General features: G+C 39.4%; 3 protein-coding genes across 5 annotated transcripts; all 3 read left to right on the top strand.

Annotated features, from left to right (window-relative positions):
- Positions 1–5,876: 5,876 nt before the first annotated feature.
- Positions 5,877–7,494, top strand: LOC137254676 (uncharacterized). Its single transcript, XM_067792521.1, has one exon. The coding sequence runs from the start codon at positions 6,004–6,006 to the stop codon at positions 7,492–7,494; it is 1,491 nt and encodes a 496-aa protein (XP_067648622.1). The 5' UTR covers positions 5,877–6,003.
- Positions 7,495–7,562: 68 nt separating this feature from the next.
- Positions 7,563–8,993, top strand: LOC137297825 (uncharacterized). The gene is made up of 3 exons (XM_067829781.1): positions 7,563–7,677; positions 8,005–8,509; positions 8,888–8,993. Exons 1-3 carry the CDS (start codon positions 7,563–7,565, stop codon positions 8,991–8,993), a joined length of 726 nt encoding a protein of 241 aa, XP_067685882.1.
- Positions 8,994–9,594: 601 nt separating this feature from the next.
- Positions 9,595–24,473, top strand: LOC137299106 (cytochrome P450 3A13-like). 3 transcript variants are annotated; one of them, XM_067831608.1, is made up of 15 exons: positions 9,595–9,834; positions 12,407–12,528; positions 13,122–13,209; positions 13,512–13,564; positions 14,135–14,231; positions 14,419–14,535; positions 14,760–14,848; positions 15,045–15,196; positions 16,845–16,975; positions 17,488–17,599; positions 18,819–18,976; positions 19,615–19,703; positions 19,989–20,126; positions 20,592–20,742; positions 22,907–24,473. In XM_067831608.1, the coding sequence occupies exons 2-15, from the start codon at positions 12,455–12,457 to the stop codon at positions 22,982–22,984; spliced, it is 1,527 nt and encodes a 508-aa protein (XP_067687709.1). In that variant the 5' UTR covers positions 9,595–9,834; positions 12,407–12,454; the 3' UTR covers positions 22,985–24,473. The 3 variants fall into 3 exon arrangements, with proteins under 3 accessions (XP_067687709.1, XP_067687707.1, XP_067687710.1); XM_067831606.1 differs by having other exon boundaries at positions 9,612–9,834; positions 17,485–17,599; XM_067831609.1 differs by lacking the exon at positions 22,907–24,473 and adding an exon at positions 21,130–21,291 and having other exon boundaries at positions 9,626–9,834; positions 17,485–17,599.
- The last annotated feature ends 810 nt before the right edge of the window (positions 24,474–25,283 follow it).

Here is a 25,283-nt window from a genome sequence, read left to right as displayed (position 1 = left end):
TGTCTGTCAAAAGTACAATAGTCAATCAGAGATTTAGTTCTGGCATTGAAGTCACCAGTCAGGATGGTATCTTCAGTTGAGTTGATAATAATGTAAGATCATGTTCAATGGACTCAAACATGTCAACACTAGAGAATCTAGAGCATTCTGGTGGTATATATATATACTACCGACAAGAAATAAGGGAACTAATGAAATAATAGCGAATTTGAAACTGCTTTAAATATCCACTAAATCAATTTTAGGCGTCAAGTTCAATATCTGGTGTGTCCACCATGTTGGGCAACACATTCACGGCACCTTGATGGCATGCTGTTAATCAATTTCCAGATGGTTGCCCGTGGTATTGCCCGCCATTCCTCTTGGAGAGCTGCACCAAGCTGGGCCAGGTTGGCGGGTCCTGGGTCCCTGGCGTACATCCTTCGACCAAGAACGTCCCAGAGATGTTCAGTTGGGGACAGGTCTGGGGACTTAGAGGGCCAGTCCAATGTCTGGATACCTTCTTGTCGGAGATAAGCGGAGACAATTCGGGCCCGATGTGGTCTGGCATTATCATCTTAGAATACAAAATTTCGGCCGATAACTCTAGCCAATGGAGCCACAACAGGACGCAATATTTGGTCAACTTATCGCTGACCAGTCATGGCTCCGTTAATGATGACCAAATCTGATCGTCTGTCATGTGTAATCTCACCCCACACCATGACACTAACACCTCCATATCGATCATGGTCAAGAATTGCTGCTCTGGCATATCGCTCCCGGCTCCGACGCCAACAACGTTTTCTGCCATCTGTGAATCGTAGGCAAAACCTTGACTCATCAGAGAACATGGTGTAACGCCAGTGGCGCATAGCCCGTCCCTGATGCTGCCTAGCCCATGCCAATCTTTGGCGCTTATGGTGAACTGAAAGGGTGACACCCTTAAAAGGCCGTCTTGCTTTCAGACGAGCTTGATAGAGTCGGTTTTTAACGGTTGAGGTTGAAATGCGTCTTCCAGTGAGTGTGCGGAATTCTCTATTGATGGCAGGGGCCGATTTAAACCTATCGCGTAGAGCAAGTAACGTAATGAGACGATCCTGTCGTGGTGTCGTTGATTTTGGTCTCGCCCAGGTCTCGTTGCAACCCCACCCGTTTGACGGTACTTATCCCACAGGCGTGAAATTACACTTTTTGATTTACCCATCTGCCGGGCAACTTCACATAATGATGTGTGGCTGGCAGGATGAAGGTCTTGAGGTGGGGTGGGACTTGATAGGATGGAGGAGTGGGCACAGGGTGTAGGGCATTATCCACAAACAACTTGTCAATGACGATATGGGCTTGTCTGCTTGGCTTCCTCGCCTCTCTCAGCAGGGGCATAAGTACTTCTCTATTGTAGGAACTAATTTCCTTAGGAAAGATGATGTATGCCTTTGAATTTCTTTCCTGACTTCTTAACCAGGTCCTTTTCAGCGGTGATGTTGAACTTTGCGATGATGGAGCGGGGCCTAGTTGCTCCTCTCTTCTTCAGTCCAATCCTGTGAGTCCTCCTGAAACTGAAGATGCTGGAGTCCAGCTTAAGCTCCTGCTTGATGAATGTTCCTAGCACATCGTCTGTGTGTTCTGGTTCCTGTGTCCGGTAAAGACCCTCATCGATCTGCAACGCTGATCCATCATGTACTCCTTCATCTGTAAATTTTCTATTTTGAGGTCAGAGATAGCATCGGAGAGGTCATTTACTTTATCATGAAGCGCCTTCAAATCATCTTGAATATTTTGTTTGTCAACACCCCACTCATCGAAACTGGTGCTCACAAATTCAATGCTTGACTCAATGCTAGTAACTTTTTCTTTCAAACTATCCAGTTCTGCAACCTCAAGTTCTGGCCCAGATACTTTGACTAGAACATCTGAGATGGGTTTCTCCATGCCATCGAGCTTTGACAGGTTTTGCTGCATATTTCGAAGCAGGTTTATGACTGTTGTCATATCTGCGTTACATGGATTTGAAGGGTTAGGATGGCGAAGATCGGAGTCGGCTGAGGAGCAAACAAGGACAGCATGGCTTCCCTCACAGAGGCGCTGATATCCATGTTTTGGGTTGACGTGGAGACAGGTGTTCCGGTGTAATTGAAATCAGGACAGTTTTCAGGAGTATTAGCGGGTCTCTTCTTGGAACTGGTTTCCTGGGATGGGGTTTTCTTTACAGAGCTCATTTTGAGGGATTAATGGTTTGTTAGATTGCGAAAACAGGGACGGCAGTCAGTCAGCTCGGGATTACAAAATTTAGGCAGCTGTGACGTCATCCAATATGTACGGCGTCGTACCGGGAAGGCTAAAATCTATTTTTCAGAGGTCCCGAGGTGGCTAAAATGTAAATTTCGGTTTTCCTTGGGGAGTACCGTTAAAGCTAAAGATGCAGTAACAAGAAGCATAACCCATGTCGACAGTGGAGAGATATCTTTTCAAAACATTATTATGATCTTCTTCGCTTGTATTGAATCGAACTTTATATAACATGCCTCTTCGCTTGTTTTGAAAACACTGGAGGAAGGTTAATCCATGCTATTATATGTAAGTAGCGATATCCAGCCAGGGGAGATAACCAAAACAGCTCTTCTCGTAAGCACAAAAACATGGTCAGAAAACGGGGTGAAAACAGGGGGGTGCGTCCACGCGCATTTATAACGTTGTTTGTGATTGCACAAAGAATACAAATGAACCAATGGAAAGAAGGATAACAAAGCTAAACACACCCTTTTTCATAATTTGAGAAATGTGTCGTCACATGTTGACTTTGTGAAGGAACAAAAATTTCCGAAGTGTAAAAATCATATTTATGCAAAGCGCACATGTTTGTAAAAATTCTCATAGTTAGAAAAAAACATTCAGCTTCAAATTCCACTAGTAATTGTATTTTTTAACGTGTTGATGTCGAAATAAAAATGGAAACGACCCCACCATCTATACCGGAAGTAACTTTCGCTTGCGATGAAGCAACCATCCTGGTTCCCGGGCCACCCATTAATGTTGAGAGACCCTGAACAAGGATGCATACAGAGCCTGCCAGTTGAGATCGTATTTGTCAACAAGCGTAGATATACCATCTTTGGTGCGAAATAGGTGAGTGACAGCATATTTCATACTTGCGATATGATACATCTTAAACTAATGAATGAATATAAGCCATTTATTACCGCCGATCGATCCAATTTTAACACATATTTGGTATAAGCAAATAGCGTGCACACTGATTCAGTGATTGAGTAGACGTACTTCTTTATGAAATTGACATGTTTATCAAAAATGAAATACTACTGACAGTGAGTGAATTAAAATGTGATTGACTGTTTGTATACACAAGTTAGTAGCATTTGACAGTTGGGCATGCCGACATTTTATGTTGTAAATTTATCATCTCCATTTTCAGTTGCATGGGCTGACCAAATGAACAGAAGAAAGAGAAAATGTCAGGCTACTTATGTTTTGCAGAATGACACAGTGTTATATCAGATTCGCATGATTAACATGCAACTTGACCTGTATGGATTTCTTTGAGGCATTTATACCTGCTATGCATTGATAATTTGTGATAGAGTTGAAAGAACAAGACTAGGTACTCTTTCAAGGAATAACAGTATTTCTTCGTATGTTGTACTTTAAACTTTGCCAAAATGGATACATAAGCCCCCAGGATCATTGCAACTGAAACTGTATTTGCTGGAATGTATTTGCCTAAGTATTTATGATCACATCCAAAACAGACCTCATCCCTGACCTCTAAATATCCGATATGGTGTATCCATCATGTATGAAATATTGTAAATGATAGAAAAGGGCTTAGCTGAGATTTGTTTGTTACTGGGGCCAAATGTAGTTTTCAACCCAGTGATATATATTTTATGGATTATGTTGTAGAAAAAAAACTTTAATCATTCAATTTGTAGTGGCACTATGTTGTCTGTAGAAAGTTTATGTGGTTGCACCTGTCTTAGAAAGGAGCAAGAAGTCCTTATGTTTTGCTTGGTTGTTACTTATTTTGACAAACTTTGGTTAACATCAAACTTGCCTTGCATACAGTTATTGTCTGTTTCTAGTCATTATTACATTACTACATGTCATATGTTTATGATGGTGTTGAAACAGCTGAGTTGGGTACTACTCCGTCACTTACAAATTTCTCCGGTGTATGTGTTAGATATATTACTTTTGTTGCACAAAATACAGACTTGGTACCAAAAAACAAGTACAATGCATACTAATGTTTTTAGGAAATGTAGATATATTTTTATAAAAATTACCCTAGCAAGTATATGGCTAGAAAGAAATGAGGTAACTTTTTGATGGAACGGGTGTTTGAATGCTAATATTATTTTTTAATATATATATATATATATTTTTTTTTTTTGTCGAAAACAAAGTGTACTTTGATAAATTTTCCCTTGCCCTAACTCCACGTAACATTTCATGTAAAACTTTACAGGTAGAACACTAGATATTCTTCTAAATACATTTACATATAAATTACATTTACAAATTTTACTGTCACCCTTTTGAGATAGAAAGGCTTGTTGTACCATGAAAATTAATATGTATGCTTATTTTGACGATTTTTACTCACCTTTAGACATTTATCATGAAAACTTTGTATAAAAAGCAAAAAAGCTGTAAAATTATTGACATGGGGCTGCTCTTACAAGGCCAGATTTCCATACTGTATGTTATAATTATGTGACTGCCATCACCAAAATGGATATATAATTTCTTTCGTTTGAGGTACGAATTAGAATGAAATTTCTTTCTCCTAGCGTCAGAGGATACAACAAAGGGAAGTAATGCTATAGGTATGGGGGCGCTCTGGTAGGTACAAAGGGAGGGAAATTTGAATTAGGTTATTCTCAGCTGCGGTGCACCAGCGGTCAGTTTTGATTATGGACAGTCCCGCGTGAGTCAACACTGACAGTGACAAGTTAGACGCCATTTTGAAAAAGTTGGATCAATCACAAGCTGAAATTAGGAAGGCAGTTAATGAGAAGATTGAAGGTCTGCGAGATGAGTTTCATAAAACATCAAAAGAATTACATAAATTGAAAGCTGAGAGGGACTATCAGTGGAAAAGAGTAAGGGAACACAATCCAGTTTTCTTTTAATTCAGAAGCTCTGGAAAACTTAGAACAATTACGGTTTGCAGTTCAATATGGTAAGACTGATTACGCCTTTGAATTGATTAATGAAGAAGTTTCCAGGTTCCAGACAAGAAACAAGCACATAAACATAGCCGATTCCTCAGAGGGAGGGGGGGGGAGGGGGGGACACAGGGACAGTGCGCAATTATGTGGCTTATGAATTGCCGTCAGATTCTGATGACAAAAGAATCAACAGAGCGGAAAGCAAAGCCATTAAGAAAATCAAGACAAGGGCGTCTCGTTCCGTATGGTTGCACCCTTACAAGTCGACCCAGCGTCCTTCCTCGACAGTCACTCAAGTTTCAGTGGATTCCCATGCTGGTGACCAGTCTAGTAATTGTCGTGGCCGAGGTCAAAGGTCTGGAGCGTCCTTCATGTGTGGCGACTTCAGCCATAGGAGACGTCAGTGTCCCTTGCTCAGCAACACAATACAGCAACGTGGGGAGCTTGACTGAGAGTAGGATACGTTCCAAGGAAGCAGAACCTGAAGTTGAGTATACTTTATGTGATGATACTGTAAACGTTGATGAACCTGGCCTTACAAATGACTTTTATGAATATGAACAAGATGGGCTAGATATAATTGTGACGGGTAGACTAAAACGTCATGTTTCGTTCTGGAGAGAAATATGTGCTGTTGATTGTGTTGTAGACATTATTGAAAACGGGTACAGAATACCATTTTATTCTACCCCAAAAGGAATGAATATAAGGAACAATAGATCTGCCAAGGAGAATTCTGACTTTGTGTCATCGGCTGTTCAAGATTTGTTGCGCAGAGGGTTGATTGTTCAGTGTTCAGATAAGCCTTACGTTGTAAATCCTTTATCTGTAGATGTACAACACTGGTAAGAAGCGTCTTATTTTACAGAAGCAGTTTCTAGGATTTGCATGGGGATCAGGAAAAGACAAAAAGTATTTTAAATTTCTAGTCCTTCCGTTTGGTTTGAGTACAGCTCCTTATGTGTTTACCAAGGTTACCAGACAATTGGTAAAGTTTTGGCGTTTCCAAGGTTACAAGATTGTTACTGTTCTAGATGATGGGATCCTGTCAAGTTTTTCCGAATGTGAAACGACAATTGTTGGCCACATTGTCAAACACGATTTGTTAAAAGCAGGTCTTGTTCCAAAAGCAGAAAAGTCACTATGGAAGCCGGTTCAGGAGATCGAATGGTTGGGTTTTATCATAGATACTAGACACATGAAGTTGTCCATCCCTCAACGGAAAATTTGCAAGCTTAAGCAAGGTATAGGAGAACTTCTGTCTTCTACTGCACCAGTTCCGGTGAAGAGCTTAGCTTCGGTTGTTGGACAGACAGTTGCTATGAAGATGGTTGTTGGTACTTTGTGTCAACTAATGACAAAGTTTCTGAGTATTCAGACACCCCAGGCTTCATCGTGGAAGGCACCTGTGGTGCTATCGTATTTGAGTAGAGATCAATTACAATTTTGGGCTGCGCATATTGACAGACTCAGTAAGTGCACTCTATGCTATGCAAGCATTCCTACACGAGTAGTTTACAGTGATGCTAGTAATTCTGGTTGCGGTGGGTACTGTGTAGAAGTTGGGCAAGCCATATCACATGGTCAGTGGTCAGCACTAGAAGCGTCACGAAGCTCCACTTGGAGAGAGCTGAAGGCAGTGTTTCTGGTTATGAAAAGTTTCGTTTCCATTTTGGAATCTCACAAAGTAAAATTGTTGACTGACAATCAAAATGTAGAGTCGATTGTGTCCAAAGGTAGCATGAAAGCTGATCTTCAAGCTTTGGCTTTAGACATATTCAGGCTGTGTAATGAATATAATATCAGAGTTGACATGCAGTGGATACCAAGGTTAGACAATGAGCGTGCTGACTATCTGAGTAAGATAGTAGATGCTGATGATTGGGGTATCCAGGATTATGTGTTTCAACACGTCTCTGCCAAATGGGGCCCATTTGACGTTGACAGATTTGCTTCATATTACAATACTAAAGTTGTAAGGTTTAACTCCAGATTTTGGAATCCGGGAAGTGACGGAGTGGATGCTTTATCCGTGTCCTGGGGTGACGACAATAACTGGATAGTGCCTCCTATATGTATGACTGCACGTGTTCTTAAACACATGAGAGAGTGTCATGCCACGGGAACTCTCGTGATTCCTGTATGGTATCCAGCTAACTTCTGGCCTATTTTGTGCCCTAATAGGGTATTTATACCCCAAATTAAAGATTGGATGTATCTTCCCACTTGGAAGGAAGCATATGTACCAAGCAGACAGTTTGGGGGGTTGTTTGGAGTACACGATTTAAAATTCAACATGATGGCTTTACATGTGGAATTTTGATGTTGTTTGCGTGTTGCAGGTGTGTTTGAACATGTATATAGAAGTGAGATATTGACTTTCCTCCACCTATGAGGGAGCTCGTGAGAAGTCTTCCAGAGCATTTGTCCTGTTCGAGAGCAAACTCCACAAATAAGAAGTATGATTACGGCTGTAAAGCATGGAAGAAATGGGCTTTGGCCCATGGTATGTCGACAGATATGCCCTTATCACCTTTGCACTGTTCTTTATATTTGTTAGCGATGTGTCAGCAGAGTGAATCTTTCTCACCTGTTCAGACAGCTTACTATAGTTTGAGACATGCCCATGTTTTGGTTGGTTTGGAAAGCCCCACAGAGAGTACGTTAGTGAGAAATGTACTTGAAGCCGCAAAGAGGAAGTTAGCCAAGCCTGTTTGTAAGAAAGAGCCTGTAACAGTTGAGTTGTTGAATATTAAGATTATACCAGACAGTGCTGATGAATGTTCATTGTATAAAATGAGAACTGTTGTAATGTGCCTTCTACCCTATTCAGGTTTCATGAGATCGTCGGAGTTATTAGCGATAACTCGGAATGATGTTGTATTTTGTCAAGCTAACATGGCTGTTTTTATTCAGAAATCAAAAACTGATGTCTATAGAGATGAGGCCTGGATTATTATAGGCCGGACAGGTAAAAATATGTGCCCTGTAGCATGGTTGGAGCGATATTTGAAGCTTACCAAAGTGAAAGATCCTGAATTTGTATTCAGAAATATGAGTAAGACTAAAAATGGTTACATTTTGAGAGCTGATAATAAGCCGATGTCATATTCTCGTTTGAGAGAGCTTTTCATTGAGGCGTTTAGTTCACATGTTAGTGATATTTCAAAGTTTGGTCTGCATAGCCTGAGAGCAGGCGGAGCTACTGCAGCCGCAAACAATGGCATTCCAGATAGAATGTTTAAGCGCCATGGCCGGTGGAAAAGCGAAAATGCAAAAGATGGTTATGTAAAAGATGATATTGAGAAGCGTTTGAAAGTTTTTCTTTCGCTTGGATTGTAAATCTGCCCGTTCTTTATATCTCAGTTGGTGCACCGTATAGCATGCCACGTTATGTAAGTGTTTGTTGTATGTGAATAAGGGGTTGGAGAAACATAATTTCTTTCGTTTGAGGTACGAATTAGAATGAAATTTCTTTTCTTTCTCCTAGCGTCGGAAGATACAACAAAGGGAAGTAATGCTATAGGTATGGGGGCGCTCTGGTAGGTATAAAAGGGAGGGAAATTTGAATTAGGTTATTCTCAGCTGCGGTGCACCAGCGGTCAGATTTGATTTGTCCTGTATGTTATGTGATGTTTATGTGAGTGGATATATACATTGTCTGTATATACGCATGTGGTCTATACTGAATGTTTAATTCTCGTGTCATGTTACAGACCGATGACTGGCACTGTTGAGTGGGACGGACATGTCCAGACTGGGGAGCCGTTAGAATACGTAAGTCATCGGGGAGCATTTGCCATGGAGTGGTCCAACATGTAAACTTGAGATGTTGTGTGCAGATTTGCAGCTGATTCAGTGATGTGAGGAGACGACGCGTTATCTAAGTCTAAATGAATGTACTCTGGCATATTTGTAGCAAATTACATAATTATTCGGTTACGAATAAACTGTGGTCTCAATTGGTGCACCGTACAGCATGCCATGTTATGTAAGTGTTTGTTGTATGTGAATAAGGGGTTGGAGAAAGTCAGGATACCATTACAAAACTAGAATACTAAAACATATTGATTTAAAGTGCAGAAATATTTTTAAAATGTTCCTAACCAAAAGAAAATGGCTGAAAAACAGTTCTTTTTTTTCGCAGGGTAGGTGTCTTGTAAATCTAAGAACTTTTTAATATTTTTTTAATATGAAAATCAAAGTGTTTTGTTGTTACTGAAACTTCATTCTAGTAACACACCAAATTTTGTTGAAAAATTCCCATAAATAAAACATTACTCGTTATGCCTAATTCAACCGAGAAGCGTCACAATTTTAGCTTTGCCGGTCATGAAAATGTAGACATGTATTGAACTTTCACTCGTGTCCTTGAACTCTGCCCGCTATCCTGTTGACAGCTCCCGTTATCTGATAGAATGTTACGTAAGACCCCGCTTGAAAGGCCGCCACTTGTATTTTGTTGTCTCAGTGCGTTGCAGCAGGCTATCACTGGGCTATGCTGTCCCGTATCTGACTCACCTGGGCTGCGCGTACTCAGACGTTCTCTCGGTTATAAGGCATACCAACTTTCAGAGAGCAAGAGTGAACTCAGCTGTCGTGGTTTTCGAGCTGAAATCTCATAGCGTCTAAAACCCCTTCCGATGTCAACCAACGACCACTAGTGAGTTATATTAGTTTCGTTTTACGTCACCTTCAGCAGTATACCACCTATATGGCGGTCCAGGACCATGGATGTGATATAGTTTACAAGTGTGTAGAGGTCCTAAACACTTTGTAACGATACTGATTCGTGTAAAATGTGTGTGTAAATTAAAATGGAATACAGAGTTCTCAAAATTGCTCCATGTCGTGTATATTTCTCCTATTATTGAGTGAGTGAGCGAGAATTTACTCTCACATCGACAATATTTCAGTAATATCGTGACTAGAACAGGTTATAAATTCACCAGAAATACGTGTACATTATAAAAAATAATGTCAAAGAAGGACAGTAACTAGAAGATCACACTATCAATAATTAAAACTAGCATACCTCTCTAAAACTGGATTTCAGATCAGGACAAGATAGTGTACAAATTAGCTATAGATCGACAGCAACAAATTAGCTATAGATCGACAACAACTGAAGGTGGATCACCATACTAGTGACCACTGGGACTTTACAGTGCATTTCCTACCATCATGGATCCTAGTTGGATTTTCACCATCCCTTCAGATGTTAGTACGTCTGTTTACAAGACATAGTGATCAAAATTTGTCTATTACATTCTATCTATTCCAAACTGTAGATAATAAAATTATGATTAACATATCCTTAACAGTTTTAACACTGAAATATTTATCCCTTGTGATGGAAAAATCAATACTGTCAAACAGGAGATGCATGACCGTGATTCTTTCTTCACTAGGAATGTAAAACGGATGAACTTCACATTTCGATAAGTATTCGTGTGTATACCTGTTGTGGCCAATGTGACAGAATGACCTCCTCAAATCTGCACCGACAACCCAAGTAGGTGTAACCAAAATAGGGTGTTATTTCATGTAATGTATTGATACCTATTTTGGTGTCCCACTTCAGCATCATATGGCATCAAATGGTTTCTTTGTAATCGGACTATGGAATGATAAGTGGTGTCACAGATTTCGTAGTGTTTCCAGAAATATGTGGCTGGTCACTAGCACGGTCACGATGTAATTCAGTAATTTCTATTAAAATTGGACGGTTGCAAGATAGATTTTGTATATCCCGAAAAAAAGGAAGAAAGTCTGAAAATGTGATACAGTGTTATATATGTCTTTTTATACATTCAAGAGTAGTTAGTATTGTTATAGTGTATTTAGGAAAGCCTTTGTACAGATATTTCTAAAAACCAAAACCTGTGTAGCCTAGCCATTAGATATTTATTTGCTTTATTAATCTGCATTCTCAGTCTTCATCACCACCGCAGCTTGCTCTGTCATGTCAGCCACCCTGCTCCTCATTGTCACTTCCATTAATTACTGTATATGATATTTATGACCTATAATGGTCACCCCCCATTAGCTGTGTCTGTTATCACATCAACGTTAACTGTACAAGGAAGCAGTATTGTTTCTCAATCTGTTGAGTCCTTGCCGTGTTGTCAAAGACTATATGTGTGCCCACATCTATATTGAAAAAGTAGAATCCGACTTTTGGTGTAGGCACGCCCGCTAGCAGGACAATGCTGCTCGTCCGAAACGCCCTGGTGTTGAGTTGGAACTCAGCTCACCTCATTTATGTATACCGGGTTATGTCTTGTGTAAGCAAGTAAAGAAATCTGAACTCAACCCTGCCTTCGTCAACGTATACTTGTTCTAATACCGAGCTAGTTCCCCAGTCGACGCACTATACACCGGACCTACGCGTTGACAGCGTTGAGTTTGCTTCTGCTGTAAATACAGAGCTATTATCCGGTAATCGAGCAGATATTGTTCTGGATCAAACGACAGTAGGACAAGCCAAGGAAGCGGATAAAGAATATTTCTCCAGTTAAGATAAGGCATTTATAAATGCTTTCAAAACACTTCGCATCCGGTTGCGAAACATATTGTTGACATATTATATTGTTAATTTACTTATCTAGTTTCGATAACATGAGTCTAGTGGTGTCTCACACTAATGTTAGCATGCTCTTGTCCTGAGTTAAAACGTTACCCTCAAAACGAACTAGTTTCAGACCTTTGAACGACCCCTGTGACTGAGCTATTAATAACACGCATATTCACAGCCGTTGGGGGGTTTCTCCGGTGTAAGATTGAAAACATCCCCGCTTTGAAAAGGTACCCAACGCGAATTAATACCCAGACTCACTTTTCAACGCCAGGGGTCATTTTCCAAAATCGAATAATCACCCGACTCCTACTGAAAATTAAGCCGTGTCACGCATTGAAAAGATACCCCGAGGTGAATAATTACAGGTATATATCTTACTTGACATTTCAATATATTTCAAGTAATATTTGCAGCGTAGAAACAGCAAGGGTCATTATTCAACAAGGGGTCTCTATTCTAAACGCGACCCAGGTTACTTTTCAATAGGGACCGGGTGATTATTCGATGTTGAAAAAAGCCCGATGACGCTGAATAGTGAGCAAGGATATGTCACAAATGTACCCGTCGGGTACCTTCACAACGCGGGTTTGTTTTCAGTGTTACACCGACAGGGCCGCGGGTGACCTCGAGGTTAAGTTGTTTTGTGTTTTGACAGCTTGGCGAAATAGTTAAAACCTCGCAAGAAACCAACCATCCCATCACCATGGAGATCGTGGGTCTCGCGGACGTCCCATTGTATGTCCTGTTAACCCTGGCAGTGGCTGTACTGGTCTACGTGTGAGTAAACAATATGGAGGTACAAAAGTAAATAACGGGTGTGTACCCTACATGTGCTGGGACAACCTTGAATAGGACTTGAGTTAAATCACGGCTCTTCATGTACACTACAAACACAAGAAATATAATACTGAGCAGTAACAGAGGCTCTGTAGTGTTTTCTTTCAACACATACAGGGATAATCTGTGTAGAGGATATTGATTACAGGGATAATCTGTGTAGATGAAATTGATTACAGGGATAATCTGTGTAGATGAAATTGATTACAGGGATAATCTGTGTAGAGGATATTGATTACAGGGATAATCTGTGTAGAGGAAATTGATTACAGGGATAATCTGTGTAGAGGAAATTGATTTTTTCCACACTGATTTTTTAGAACGTATCATGACACGTCTGCTTTGAAATGTATTCATTTACCAGTTTGTCTAAAGTGTGAATCTGCCGTGAATCGTAGACACAATCGTTAAGAGCCTCCCCTGAAATCAGGCAAAAGGTGTTTGCATACAATTGTACAGAGATCATTTTTACCAATATTCCAACATGTATCAAAGTTGTGGCTCATGCAGTACAGTGATGCATATTTTTTCAGACATGGAATCTGGAACTTCAATTACTTCAAGAAACGTGGCATCCCTGGACCAACACCATACCCTCTTTTAGGAAACGCCCTCTCATTTGTAGGTTCAGTTAATTATGTGCTATCCGACATATTTTGAACATATTATCGACTGAATGACCAAATGTTAAGTAGGTTACTTTTTCTGCAGGAAATGATCATATGTGCGTGTGTGATGTAAAATACTCAGGCCCCAATCCAATATGATTGTCATATATAGTCGTTGTAAACAGACAATATGATATGCATATGTATTTTGTACTATCCTCCTTAACATCTGTTGATCTTATACGGAGACGAGTTGCATTCGAAGGCACCATTTTTAAAATGCAGAATACAGAAGCTTATTTTATCCATTTACAGTCTTTCTTCCACAAATTCAATGAATGGAACCGACAGTACGGAGATGTGTGTGGGTAGGTTCATCTCACACGCATATTGATTTGACTTAGCATACATCGTCCGGAAGATCTGGCCACCAGAATCAGCACCCTGTTCCACTGCAATCGGAAACAATGCTGGAAGCTACTGATTTGGACATGCAGAATAACCCTTCCTGTGTCCAAGTTTTGTATATAAAATTAGTAGTAGGTTCTTTACGTTAAAACACTGTTTTAGCACTCTTTTGGTAGTATTTTAGAAACCTGCTAGCATGCTGGTTTACTGTGAGTGGATCTGAAGGTCTTGCTTAGTGATATGACTGACTGAGTGACATCTTGTTCAAGTGTCATTCCTGGTCCTTGATTCAAATGGACTTGGCCCAAATGGAATTATAGCGGCTTGAAATAACTGCTGCATAACACACTCTCGTCAATATGAACTGTCAAAATACTGTCACAACTATTCCACTATTTACAACAGTATTTCTTGTTAAAGTTGACATTTTTGGAATGGTTATCAGTTATCCAATAGTTGTTTAAAACAACAAAACAAAAAACAAAAAATGAAACACGTTTTTCTCACATTCTGTTGTTTCTTGATCTAAGGATATATATTGGAAGGACGCCATCCTACATTATATCGGATCTGGACATCCTGAAGGAGGTGTTTGTCAAGAGCTTCAACACTTTCAGAAACCGGGTGGTAAACATTACCTTCAAGTATTTTATCCATGACATATTATTACTGTAAAGGACAAGCACGGAAAAATCTCTTTCTGAATGCACGTCAATGTAAAACAGAAAATCAAAAGCACCGTGATGATGAGAATATTAAGACCGAATCTTACATACATGTCTTTTATAAACCTTACTGTTCAATATGTTTCCAGAAATTCTCATTGGTGCCTTTCCCATTAAATTTGGGTGTGTTTTTCTTGGACGATGAGCACTGGCGGAGAGTGAGAAGCATCATAACACCGAGCTTCAGCAGCGGCAAACTGAGGAAGGTGAGTTCTGTCTTTCTATTCCACGTACATCCCGAGCACCCTTTGTACGAGGATACGAAATTTATCGAATTTATCAGACACTTTGGTTTTGTTTGTTTTAATTGGCTTGATGACCAAACAGTAATGTGACACGATGTGTCTGATGCCAACATGTCCTTTTGTCCATAGGTGTATAATGTATACCATTTGTATACATGTTATGGGTTATCTGTTTGCACTCTTAGATGTGCGCTGCCATCAACGATTGCTCAAGGACTCTCACAGCTAACTTCTCTAAAGCCATTGGGAAAAAGGAAGGGGTGATCGTGAAAGAGTGAGTATTGTGACGTATCGAGCAGTAATCTATATTGGATCAAATGTGATGAAATGTAAACTCCATGCTATGTCATGTTTGTTGTTAAACTATAAGCACGTGTTGCAGAACATGGCAGTTTATGATATAGATTGTTCCTGCCCAATCTTATACCTCTGACTCCCTTTAAAAAACATAATATTGCTATATGTTTCAGCTACTTTGGAGGTTACACTATGGACGTGATTTCACGGACTGCCTTTGGTATAAAAATCGACTCTCAGAACGATTTCAACAATGCATTTGTCGCTAATGCTAAATTGATGTTTAGACAGTCAAACCCAAGAAGACTACTTCCAATGCTAGCACGTACGTTACATACTTCTTACAACCATTACCCATCATTCAAGAACCGTGTTTGAATTTTGGGCATTGGGCAAACACATTTGTTTTAACAGTTTTGTCTTAATTTTTGGGATATGCCCTTTATACGAGGTCATGGGGTATGCATTTTTAACGATAACTATATTTATCATGAGGCTATGGACTATGTATCTATAATGATATATGTTTTAACACAAAGGTATGGTGTGTGCAATTTCAAGGGTATTTCCTTTTAACACGAGAGTATGGGTAGTGCACTTTGATAAATGTTTTTAACTCGGAGGTAAGTGGGTAAGGGGGTGTGCATTTATACAGATATCATTTTTCAACTCGAGAGTACAGAATATGTACGTACATGAATATCATTTTTTAACACGAAATTATGGGTTATGTAATTAAAACGATATCTATTTTAAACGTGCGGGTAATAAATATACATCTGTAAATATTTATTTAAACGCGAGGAAATGGTTGGGCGTTGGTTTTATCAAGGAACTGCCGTAAATGATATATCAAACACTGCAATAGTTTATGCTGACGTTTTAACTAACAAATGAATCCTGTTAAAATAATGAAAAATGTAACAGTACGTTTAATATATCATTTGCCTCAAAATACATGAAGACATCTTCCTGGCTCTTTGGAATTTCCATAGTTTCATAAACAATCGAGCCCTTCGTTCCCACGAAGAGAAACAAACAAAAACAAAACAACAACAATCATCCAGTGTAACACCAAATCTCCGTCTCTAAGATCAATCAATACGCTAAATACAATCAGGGCATGACTTTCACAAAATAATTTCCTGGTAATTGAATCACTTCCATGTGTTCCAATGCATGAGCCAAAAGATTATCTGTGGCTTGGAAAAGTTCTACGGTATTCAAATAGCCAATTCACGTCAATATCTTTCAAAGATGAACCGTCCTTGTATGTTAAGTTCTAGATATTGTCACACCTGGTATGCTCACCAGTTGATAACGCACAAACGATAACTATACAATCGTACAATGTGTTAGGCTTATAGATCGTATTTCTAACGATAATGGAAATAATAATGTCGCTTTTGTATCGACCACATCGTTGTGTCCGAATCCGACACAACGAATTTTTTGTTTTGGTGTTTTATGATGTACTGTTCTGCATGACACACATTTCTATATGATGGCAATCTGTAAATAATTGTATCATCCAAAATTGTGTTCTAGAGGAGATATCGATGGAGACATCGTTTTGACAAAAGATTTTGTACAATGCCCTAACAATGCCATGACGTCATAAAGTGCTGTGCCATGGCTGCACTGCAAATGGAATGACTGTACTGTGTTCAGAGATGTAAATCTTTCACTGAAAACTAATGCAGAATGTTTCTGGATGATAACAGAATCTCATTCTTATGTCTACTGATATCAATTATATCAACATTCGTTGATAAAGGTAAGAAATATGTTACTTTGTCAACTCGTGTTGATATATTTGATATCAGTAGACATTTGGGTCAGGTTCTCTGTGTACCAGACAAACCACTGACTGACATCATGAGCATCAACGAAAATTCTGATGTTCACGATGTCATAAATATTTTCCAATCCCACAATCGCTGAAACAAATTTTACTCGTTTTTTTTTGGCAGGCTTCTGTCCACCATTGGTATGGTTTATCCGCAGGATTGGAGTTTTTCCAAATAGAGTGATGCACTTTTTTCAAACTAATATCTTGGAAATGATCAAACATCGACAAAACGAAACAAAGGAAAATAGAGAGGTAAGATATAAATGGCTGTTCGGTATGGTCTATTTCTCATAAGATGTGTTGATATATAGGTAGTAAAATTATTTTTCTTGATCCCAAAACCTAGACGTTGTAAAAAGACAACATTTATAATGGAAGGTTATATCTTCTTTTGTCACGTGTCGTAGCAGAGAAGCAGAATCACATTTGGTAAAACAGTCAAACGTTGTGTGTCACTTGACTATCAAAATAGTTAGAACACAAACATGTGTTAGATATAGAGTAGGTAACTCAGTTGACTAAATAGAAGCAGCTGCAAAATGTGTGCAAAGATATTTTCCATGACGTTAGTAAATATATGTAAAATGTATAATCTTGCTTTGGAATTTCATATTGTAAATCATTATTATTCCATGATTCTATCCCATAGCCTGCTTGTCTGGTCAGGGTATCGCCTCATGGTATCATTATCTATTAATACAACCTGTGGTCAATTTCTGTACACTAAGTATATAAATCCAGAAAGCATATGGTATTTCCAGCAGAGGGTCGACTTCCTGCAACTCTTGGTGGACGCTGAGATAACGGACGATTCAGTTAAACAAGAAAACGATCATACAGCCAATGGTCATGCCTCGGAGAAACATACAGTCAGGCGTGAGTACTGAAACACATCTGAGCGTGCTGAACCTTAACGTAAGCATGCTGAACCTTAACGCGGGCATGCTGAACCTTAACGTGAGCATGCTGAACCTTAACGTGAGCATGCTGAACCTTAACGAGGGCATGCTGAACCTTAACGTCGGCATGCTGAACCTTAACGTGAGCATGCTGAACCTTAACGTGGGCATGCTGAACCTTAACGTGAGCATGCTGAACCTTAACGTGAGCATGCTGAACCTAAACGTGGGCATGCTGAACCTTAACGTGGGCATGCTGAACCTTAACGTGAGCATGCTGAACCTTAACGTGAGCATGCTGAACCTTAACGTGGGCATGCTGAACCTTAACGTGAGCATGCTGAACCTTAACGTGGGCATGCTGAACCTTAACGTGAGCATGCTGAACCTTAACGTGAGCATGCTGAACCTTAACGTGGGCATGCTGAACCTTAACGTGGGCATGCTGAACCTTAACGTGAGCATGCTGAACCTTGACGTGGGTATGCTTAACCTAAACGTGGGCATGCTGAACCTTAACGTGAGCATGCTGAACCTTAACGTGAGCATGCTGAATCTTAACGTGAGCATGCTGAACCTTAACGTGGGCATGCTGAACCTTAACGTGAGCATGCTGAACCTTAACGTGAGCATGCCGAACCTAAACGTGGGCATGCTGAACCTTAACGTGAGCATGCTGAACCTAAACGTGAGCATGCTGAACCTTAACGTGGGCATGCTGAACCTTAACGTGGGCATGCTGAACCTTAACGTGAGCATGCCGAACCTTGACGTGAGCATGCCGAACCTAAACGTGAGCATGCCGAACCTAAACGTGGGCATGCTGAACATTAACGTGGGCATGCTGAACCTTAACGTGAGCATGCTGAACCTTGACGTGGGCATGCTGAACCTAAACGTGGGCATGCTGAACCTTAACGTGGGCATGCTGAACCTTAACGTGGGCATGCTGAACCTTGACGTGGGCATGCTGAACCTAAACGTGAGCATGCTGAACCTTGACGTGGCTTTGAACAGTATTTCACCCATGTCATGGACAGTGAATTTATATATTGCATATCATCATGCATCGACAACGAGATCTAGACACGACTGTTCCCTGGCTGGGTTATATCATGGTACTGTAGCTGAGCGAGGCATTAAGTGACTCACAGAAAACTGTGTGTGCATATTCCACTGCAAGATTACTCTTACAGGTTTGACAACGGATGAAATAGTTGGTCAAGGGATCCTGTTCTTCGTTGCTGGATACGAGACAACGGCTTCCACACTGACATTTGCATCGTACAGTCTAGCAATGAACCCGGAAGCACAGGAGAAGACTTATAATGAAATCAAAGAAATTCTTGGAAATGTCAGTATGAACTTTATGATATAATACCGTCACACGCGCTCTTGAGGAATTCATTCGATAATATTATTGTAATTGTCAAGCATTTTTGTTTGTTTTGTTTTGTTTTGTTTTGTCTGTATGACATATAAATATATTGTCCATTACCAACTGCTGTCATAGTTCTAAGCTCTAATGTATATATTTTTCATTAATTCAGTTGATGAAATTAATAAATATACGGATTTACATTTATGGTAAAATTTAATAGCAGTCTCCTATGTTATTATATCCCTCACATTTAAGTATAAAATGAAAATTTGCCATTGCTTTGTTGTATATGGGTCAAATACGTTGATTAAAATCTACACAAAGGGTACAGTAATTGTAAATACGATATCAAAGTGAGGTTTCTCTTGATGTAGTCAGGGTATTGATCGTCTCAGGAATTTGAGAGTGAGTGTTCGTGGTACCTTTCATAAATCAGTGTGGGATTTATGGTCGTGTTATCTGGCGGTACATTGAGGAAACAACACGGTTATGAGTATACTTGTTCCCACACAGAGGAAACAACGTCGAAACACGATCTACTTGAAGCTTGGGGATATAAGGTGCATAAGGTAATAGTCAGAGGCAGATATAGTCTAATTTCTCTGTCCCAGGAGGAACCAAACTACGACAACATTGGGAAACTGAAGTATCTGGACAACGTCATCACCGAGACGCTCAGACTCTACCCACCAGCCGTTGCGTAAGTTTAAAAGATGAATTTTGTATTGGATATGAACAATGCTATCAAATAATTGAATTTGGGAGAGGTATATTATTCATAGACGTCTTAAAGTGATCGCATACCTAAAGGCATCAAACAATTGCTACAATCCCATAATCTGCACTTATCTTTATCGAAATCAAAACCTCGACATCTCCCTTTTCCTTTGTTTACTGTGCATTTATATGCATGGCAATAAAGTGCTTTCCCTGTTATTGTGGGCGTGCGATATAAATATATTCTAGAATTTATCGTGTTTTTCAGATTGCATCGCAGAGCGTCTGAGAATATTCAGATCAAAGGCCTGACAATTTACAAGGGTCAGAATGTCTTCGTGCCTACCTTTGCACTACAAAGAGACCCTAAGCTCTTCAAGGATCCAGATTCCTTCAAACCTGAAAGGTAATGTCACCTGTTAAACGTATCTAATTGTATGGCTGAGGTGTCTCTACACACCCGACAGCTGCTCGCCTATTCTCTCTCTTCGCATGTACACATACTGACGCTGTTTGTGTCTGATCTTCAAAACATCTATGTGTATGTGCTCCAAACGATCCCCGTTTTCTTAGCTAAGTGTGCTATAATAGATCACCTTTCTTACTTAAGTGTGCTTCAAAACATTTCCTTTCTCAGCTCAGTGTGCTTCAACACATCCCACTTCTTTCCTTAATGTGCTTTGTTTCAGTTCAGACTGAAATAATAAATACCATAAACTTCATTTATCTGAATGTGTCAGCAAAAGGGATGTCGTTTACTTATAATATAAAAATTATGAGCACGAAAAGATTGTGTGTAATATGTGACTGAAGATATTTAATTCATGCAACCCTCACATTATTCAGTGTTTTATTTGTCGTGATTTTTCAGGCATGAAGAAAAAGCCAACCCACTGTCCTTCTTGGCGTTCGGATACGGTCCAAGAATCTGTATTGGGATGCGCCTGGCCCTGGTTGAGGCTAAAATAGCGTTGGTTAATGCTCTGAGAACAGTGAAGTTTGAACGTATGTCGGATACACAGGTATAAGCATTTCTGTATCATCATCATCATCATCATCATCATCATCATCATCATGTATTTCGTGATCTCAACGATTCTCACCTGTGTCATCTGTCATCTAAAAACTTGACGTGTCAAAAGGTGTAAGAAATCTCCTCAGAACCAGAAAAATATAGCGCTGACAAGTCTAAAAGTGTCAGTAATATATATTGAGCAAATAAGAGTAAGATATAAAGATTCACAATAGCTAGAGGTTTCATGTACTATGCAACTGAGTCAAATGTTAAGTAACGGGTCACAAATATAAAATCAACTCACCAAAGTCTTGGTTTGAGTGACTTACATGACCGCTGCTTGACTGCTCACCGCGTTACATTCAGTATTACTCTTTCTCATTCTCAAACCAAGGCGAGGGACGACTAACGGGATCGGGTGGTCAGGCTCGCTGACTTGGTTGGCACATGTCATTGGTTCCCAGTAGCGCAGATCGATGCCCATGTTGTTGATCACTGGATTGTCTGGTCCACACTCGATTATTTACAGAACGCCGCCATATAGCTGGAATACTGCGTGAGTGCGGCGTAAAACTAAACTCTCTCACTCATTCATCTAGTCCTTTCATCACGATATACGTGCCTAGTCATTTCTTGACGATGTGCTTATTCATCACAATGTGTGTGTCTTGTCTGTTCATCATGATGTCTCTCACCAGTATGTTCGACACGATGCACGTACCTAGTCAGTTCATCACAATGCACTTACCTAATCTATTCATCAATCGCAATGTACTTACCTAATCTATTCATCAATCGCAATGTACTTACCTAATCTATTCATCAATCGCAATGTACTTACCTAATCTATTCATCAATCACAATGTACTTACCTAATCTATTCATCAATCGCAATGTACTTACCTAATCTATTCATCAATCGCAATGTACTTTCCTAATCTATTCATCAATCGCAATGTACTTACCTAATCTATTCATCAATCGCAATGTACTTACCTAATCTATTCATCAATCACAATGTACTTACCTAATCTATTCATCAATCGCAATGTACTTTCCTAATCTATTCATCAATCACAATGTACTTACCTAATCTATTCATCAATTGCAATGTACTTACCTAATCTATTCATCAATCGCAATGTACTTACCTAATCTATTCATCAATCGCAATGTACTTACCTAATCTATTCATCAATCACAATGTACAGACCTAATCACGTCTGTTCATCATTATGTGCGTACCTCGTCTTTTCTTATGTTTTCTTTTAGCTTTAACGTCATATGCTGGTTTTATTCAAACTATGATTATCGAGTTGTTTTGCTGTCCTTTGACGACAGGTTTTATAAAATATATACATTCTTCATAAACGACAGGTTTTATAAAATATATACATTCTTCATAAACATCAAATTTGTTCTCTTCACGATGTGGTTGAAACATTGCCAATGTGACGTCCAATAACAACACACTTACCTTTTCTTTCCATGCACGTATATCGTTAGTTCATTCTGATGCTTCAGGTGGTGGCGATCTATAGCCCATTGTACGCTGTAATGTTCTAAGTAATGTACACTTTTAAGTTACATGCTAGTTTTAAATCTCTGCCTGTGATATGCTAGTTGTTTTACTGTCCTTTCATGACAAATTTTAAGTTATTACCGTTTTAGTCACGATATGGCTAAATTATTACCAAAGCGACTTAAAATGTTAACTCACTCACTCATTCTGATTAACGTAGACTCATGGAAACGAATACGTACAACAATACTTATTTCCACACGAAAGTACAAGTGTTCCTTTATTCCTTTCCAAGTTTCTTCACAAGGTTTGTATTGTGTACTGTACTGTGGGTGAAAGTCTGGGAATAGATAAAGGACACTTTTCTTTCATGTGTTTTTTGTCCGTTTCCATGGGTACACTTAGTTTGTTCGTCATGATGTACGTACCAAACAACTCATTACGATGTGCGTGCCTAGTCTGATTATCACGATGGACTTATATATCCCAGTGTCCTATTCATACCATTGTATGATTCTGATGCGCCTCGGTAGCGCAGTCAATACATGCGGTAGTAAATAATTAATGTTGACCTTGACGTTCAGTTCTTCACAATTACATGATTAAATGTTAACATTAACATGCATATACATTAATCGTTTGTTTACAGGAAGTATTGACGTTTAAAAAGTCCAACATTCTGCAACCAGAAAAGGACATTAAGCTGAAAGTATCGGCAAGATGCTAAGCACGGACAAGAGGAACCAGCAGTCCTGTTATGATAAGCAGAATTAGAAAAACTATTGTATAATATTGTCTCATGATTCAGCACTTAATGTGATAATTGGATGCAGAGAGACAGACTGACAGACAGACATAGAGTTGTTCCAAGTGATCTGTTTCCACTTTAATGACATATAGAGTGTATTGTGTGTATGATATACATTGTGTTGGGTTCCAGAAGCGATCACATGTGGGCTCAACATTTTAAGTTGTTCACTGGTCACGAGGGGACCATGGGTTGATGTACCCTCGATGTTTGTATATGTTCCCAGAGTCCGAAGGTCTAGGGGAACATAAACAAACATCGAGGGTACATCAATTCATGGGCCACAAGGGACCAGTGAACAACGTATTTATCTTACTAAACATTTCAATGTTAATTTTGAACTGTTTTAAGCACGGGCATCGGATCGTACACTTCAGCCTACCTATGTGAGCAAAACGATTCGAATCTTGCACCTTGCTGTTTTACCGCATGTATTGTCTTAGTCAAGTCGCCACGGTGTAATTTCGTTTTGTCAAAAATTATTTATTTGAATGCAAAAATCTCTTCGTAGCCATAGCTAGACACAAGAAAAAATAGATTTAGAGTTATCTCCCTTCCATCGATTTGAATTCGCAAAACATCGGTAATTTCTATACATCATACGTGGGCCAATGTTACTCGAGATAAAGAAGTACAACCACCAAGTACCGCCGAAGGAGTTGCCACTGGCACAGAGGTGCATTGCAATACACCTCGCTTGTACATTTCACAGAAAACTATAGAAGAGCGATCCGCCAATCAGAAAGCGACATGCATATACGAGGTAAGATACAAGGACATGTAGATATGTTACATGAAATATGTATATTTCTAGAAAATGCACGCTGAAATTTGTTGGTTTATTTTATGAAATACAAGTGGAACATGGTAGTGTAGACATTTACGAGTGCAAGTTATCTATGATTATATAACAATTAGAACCAAACATATATCCAGGAACTAAACACATTAAATAACAAAATATGATGTTCAGGCGTAATTGTAACACTTGATATCTACTGACGACACACCCTATTTATCCGTACAAAACTATATGTGAACTATAAATTACCGTTGTATCATGAGAATAAATGCTGTGTCATATTTTTATAAGAAGTCTCGTGTCAGTTCTCAGCTGCATTATAAACCACATTATACCCTGACAGGTGCCTTTGCGCTCGACAATATAATCTTCAAGCCACATACAAATGAATAGTACAATTTCTTGCAAATTCTAGTGTCTGCGCCCTGTAAGTGTACTGCAGGCCATAGGGTAAAGGGGTTTAATGTAATTTTGGCCTCCGACCCACATCGTGTAGAATATCCTTTGTACATACTGAATGTCAGTGCTACATTTAAACTGCGGTTGTTTAACCTGTTTGTCGTACATGTGCTAGTTTTGAATAAACTTTGTTCTAAATGTGGAAACTGATTCACCGTTTTTATTCACCTGGTCAGTTTCAACGGAACAACAAGTGAACCAAACACGGAGTAAATCGCTTATGTCGGCATGCACTAACTGATCCAGTTTTCTTTTGTTGGTGTCCCTCTGGCAGATTGTGTGTAAAATATTACTAAAGATATTCCATAAGCTAGAACAAAAACATAGGAGGAAGTTGGAAATTTCTAACCATAGAAAATACGTATTTAAAACTAATTCCCACACACCCATGTTCAAGGGTGGAACACCCATGTTCAAGGGTGGAATACGATTAAAAATATTACAGGCGAGGGATGAAAATCTGAATAAATATGAAATTGCAAACAGACTCTAAGCACAAAAATACTTGCATTTACGTTAGAGTATAAATGACCTCACCACGTTCAGGTTCATACTTGACTATCAAATATTAAAGTATGTTAACATAGGTTTGGTTTGCAGTATACTGAATAAACAATACATAAGACTGCAATGAATGACAATACAGATTTCCAATACAATTGGGTCACAAATCTAAACATTTAACTCACCAGAGACTTGATATTACTGGTAAACAGATGCACTGATTAAAGATTAACTACTAATGAAACATCAATGTAGACGAGGCCGAATGGTAGGTCTTGAAACGTCAATGTTTGAAGACAGAAGGTAAATCCAAAGCACCAGTAGTTCCGTCATACATCTCAACAGCCATCCCCTATATACCTATTATACAGCTCGAGACGTTTCTATCAGACGCCACGCCAGAATCATGTAGAAATTAGTCACAGCTTCTCATAGGTTCCACAATGAGACCGG

The sequence above is a fragment of the Haliotis asinina genome, chromosome 10 (assembly GCF_037392515.1).
Source record: "Haliotis asinina isolate JCU_RB_2024 chromosome 10, JCU_Hal_asi_v2, whole genome shotgun sequence".
NCBI lineage: Eukaryota > Metazoa > Mollusca > Gastropoda > Lepetellida > Haliotidae > Haliotis > Haliotis asinina.
Note: the sequence above shows the minus strand (reverse complement) of the source record. Positions and strands in the feature narration are given on the sequence as shown.

What these genes read in the sequence shown, in the direction of transcription:
- LOC137254676 (XM_067792521.1), top strand. Translation starts at nt 6,004, where the DNA reads ATGTACAACACTGGTAAGAAGCGTCTTATTTTACAGAAGCAGTTTCTA.
- LOC137297825 (XM_067829781.1), top strand. Translation starts at nt 7,563, where the DNA reads ATGAGGGAGCTCGTGAGAAGTCTTCCAGAGCATTTGTCCTGTTCGAGA. An exon ending in GAAATGGGCTTTGGCCCATG is followed by an intron (nt 7,678 to 8,004) that starts GTATGTCGACAG and finishes TACCCTATTCAG; the next exon opens with GTTTCATGAGATCGTCGGAG. An exon ending in GTTTTTCTTTCGCTTGGATT is followed by an intron (nt 8,510 to 8,887) that starts GTAAATCTGCCC and finishes GTCATGTTACAG; the next exon opens with ACCGATGACTGGCACTGTTG.
- LOC137299106 (XM_067831606.1), top strand. Translation starts at nt 12,455, where the DNA reads ATGGAGATCGTGGGTCTCGCGGACGTCCCATTGTATGTCCTGTTAACC. An exon ending in GCAGCGGCAAACTGAGGAAG is followed by an intron (nt 14,536 to 14,759) that starts GTGAGTTCTGTC and finishes TTGCACTCTTAG; the next exon opens with ATGTGCGCTGCCATCAACGA. An exon ending in TCAAAGAAATTCTTGGAAAT is followed by an intron (nt 18,977 to 19,614) that starts GTCAGTATGAAC and finishes TCTCTGTCCCAG; the next exon opens with GAGGAACCAAACTACGACAA.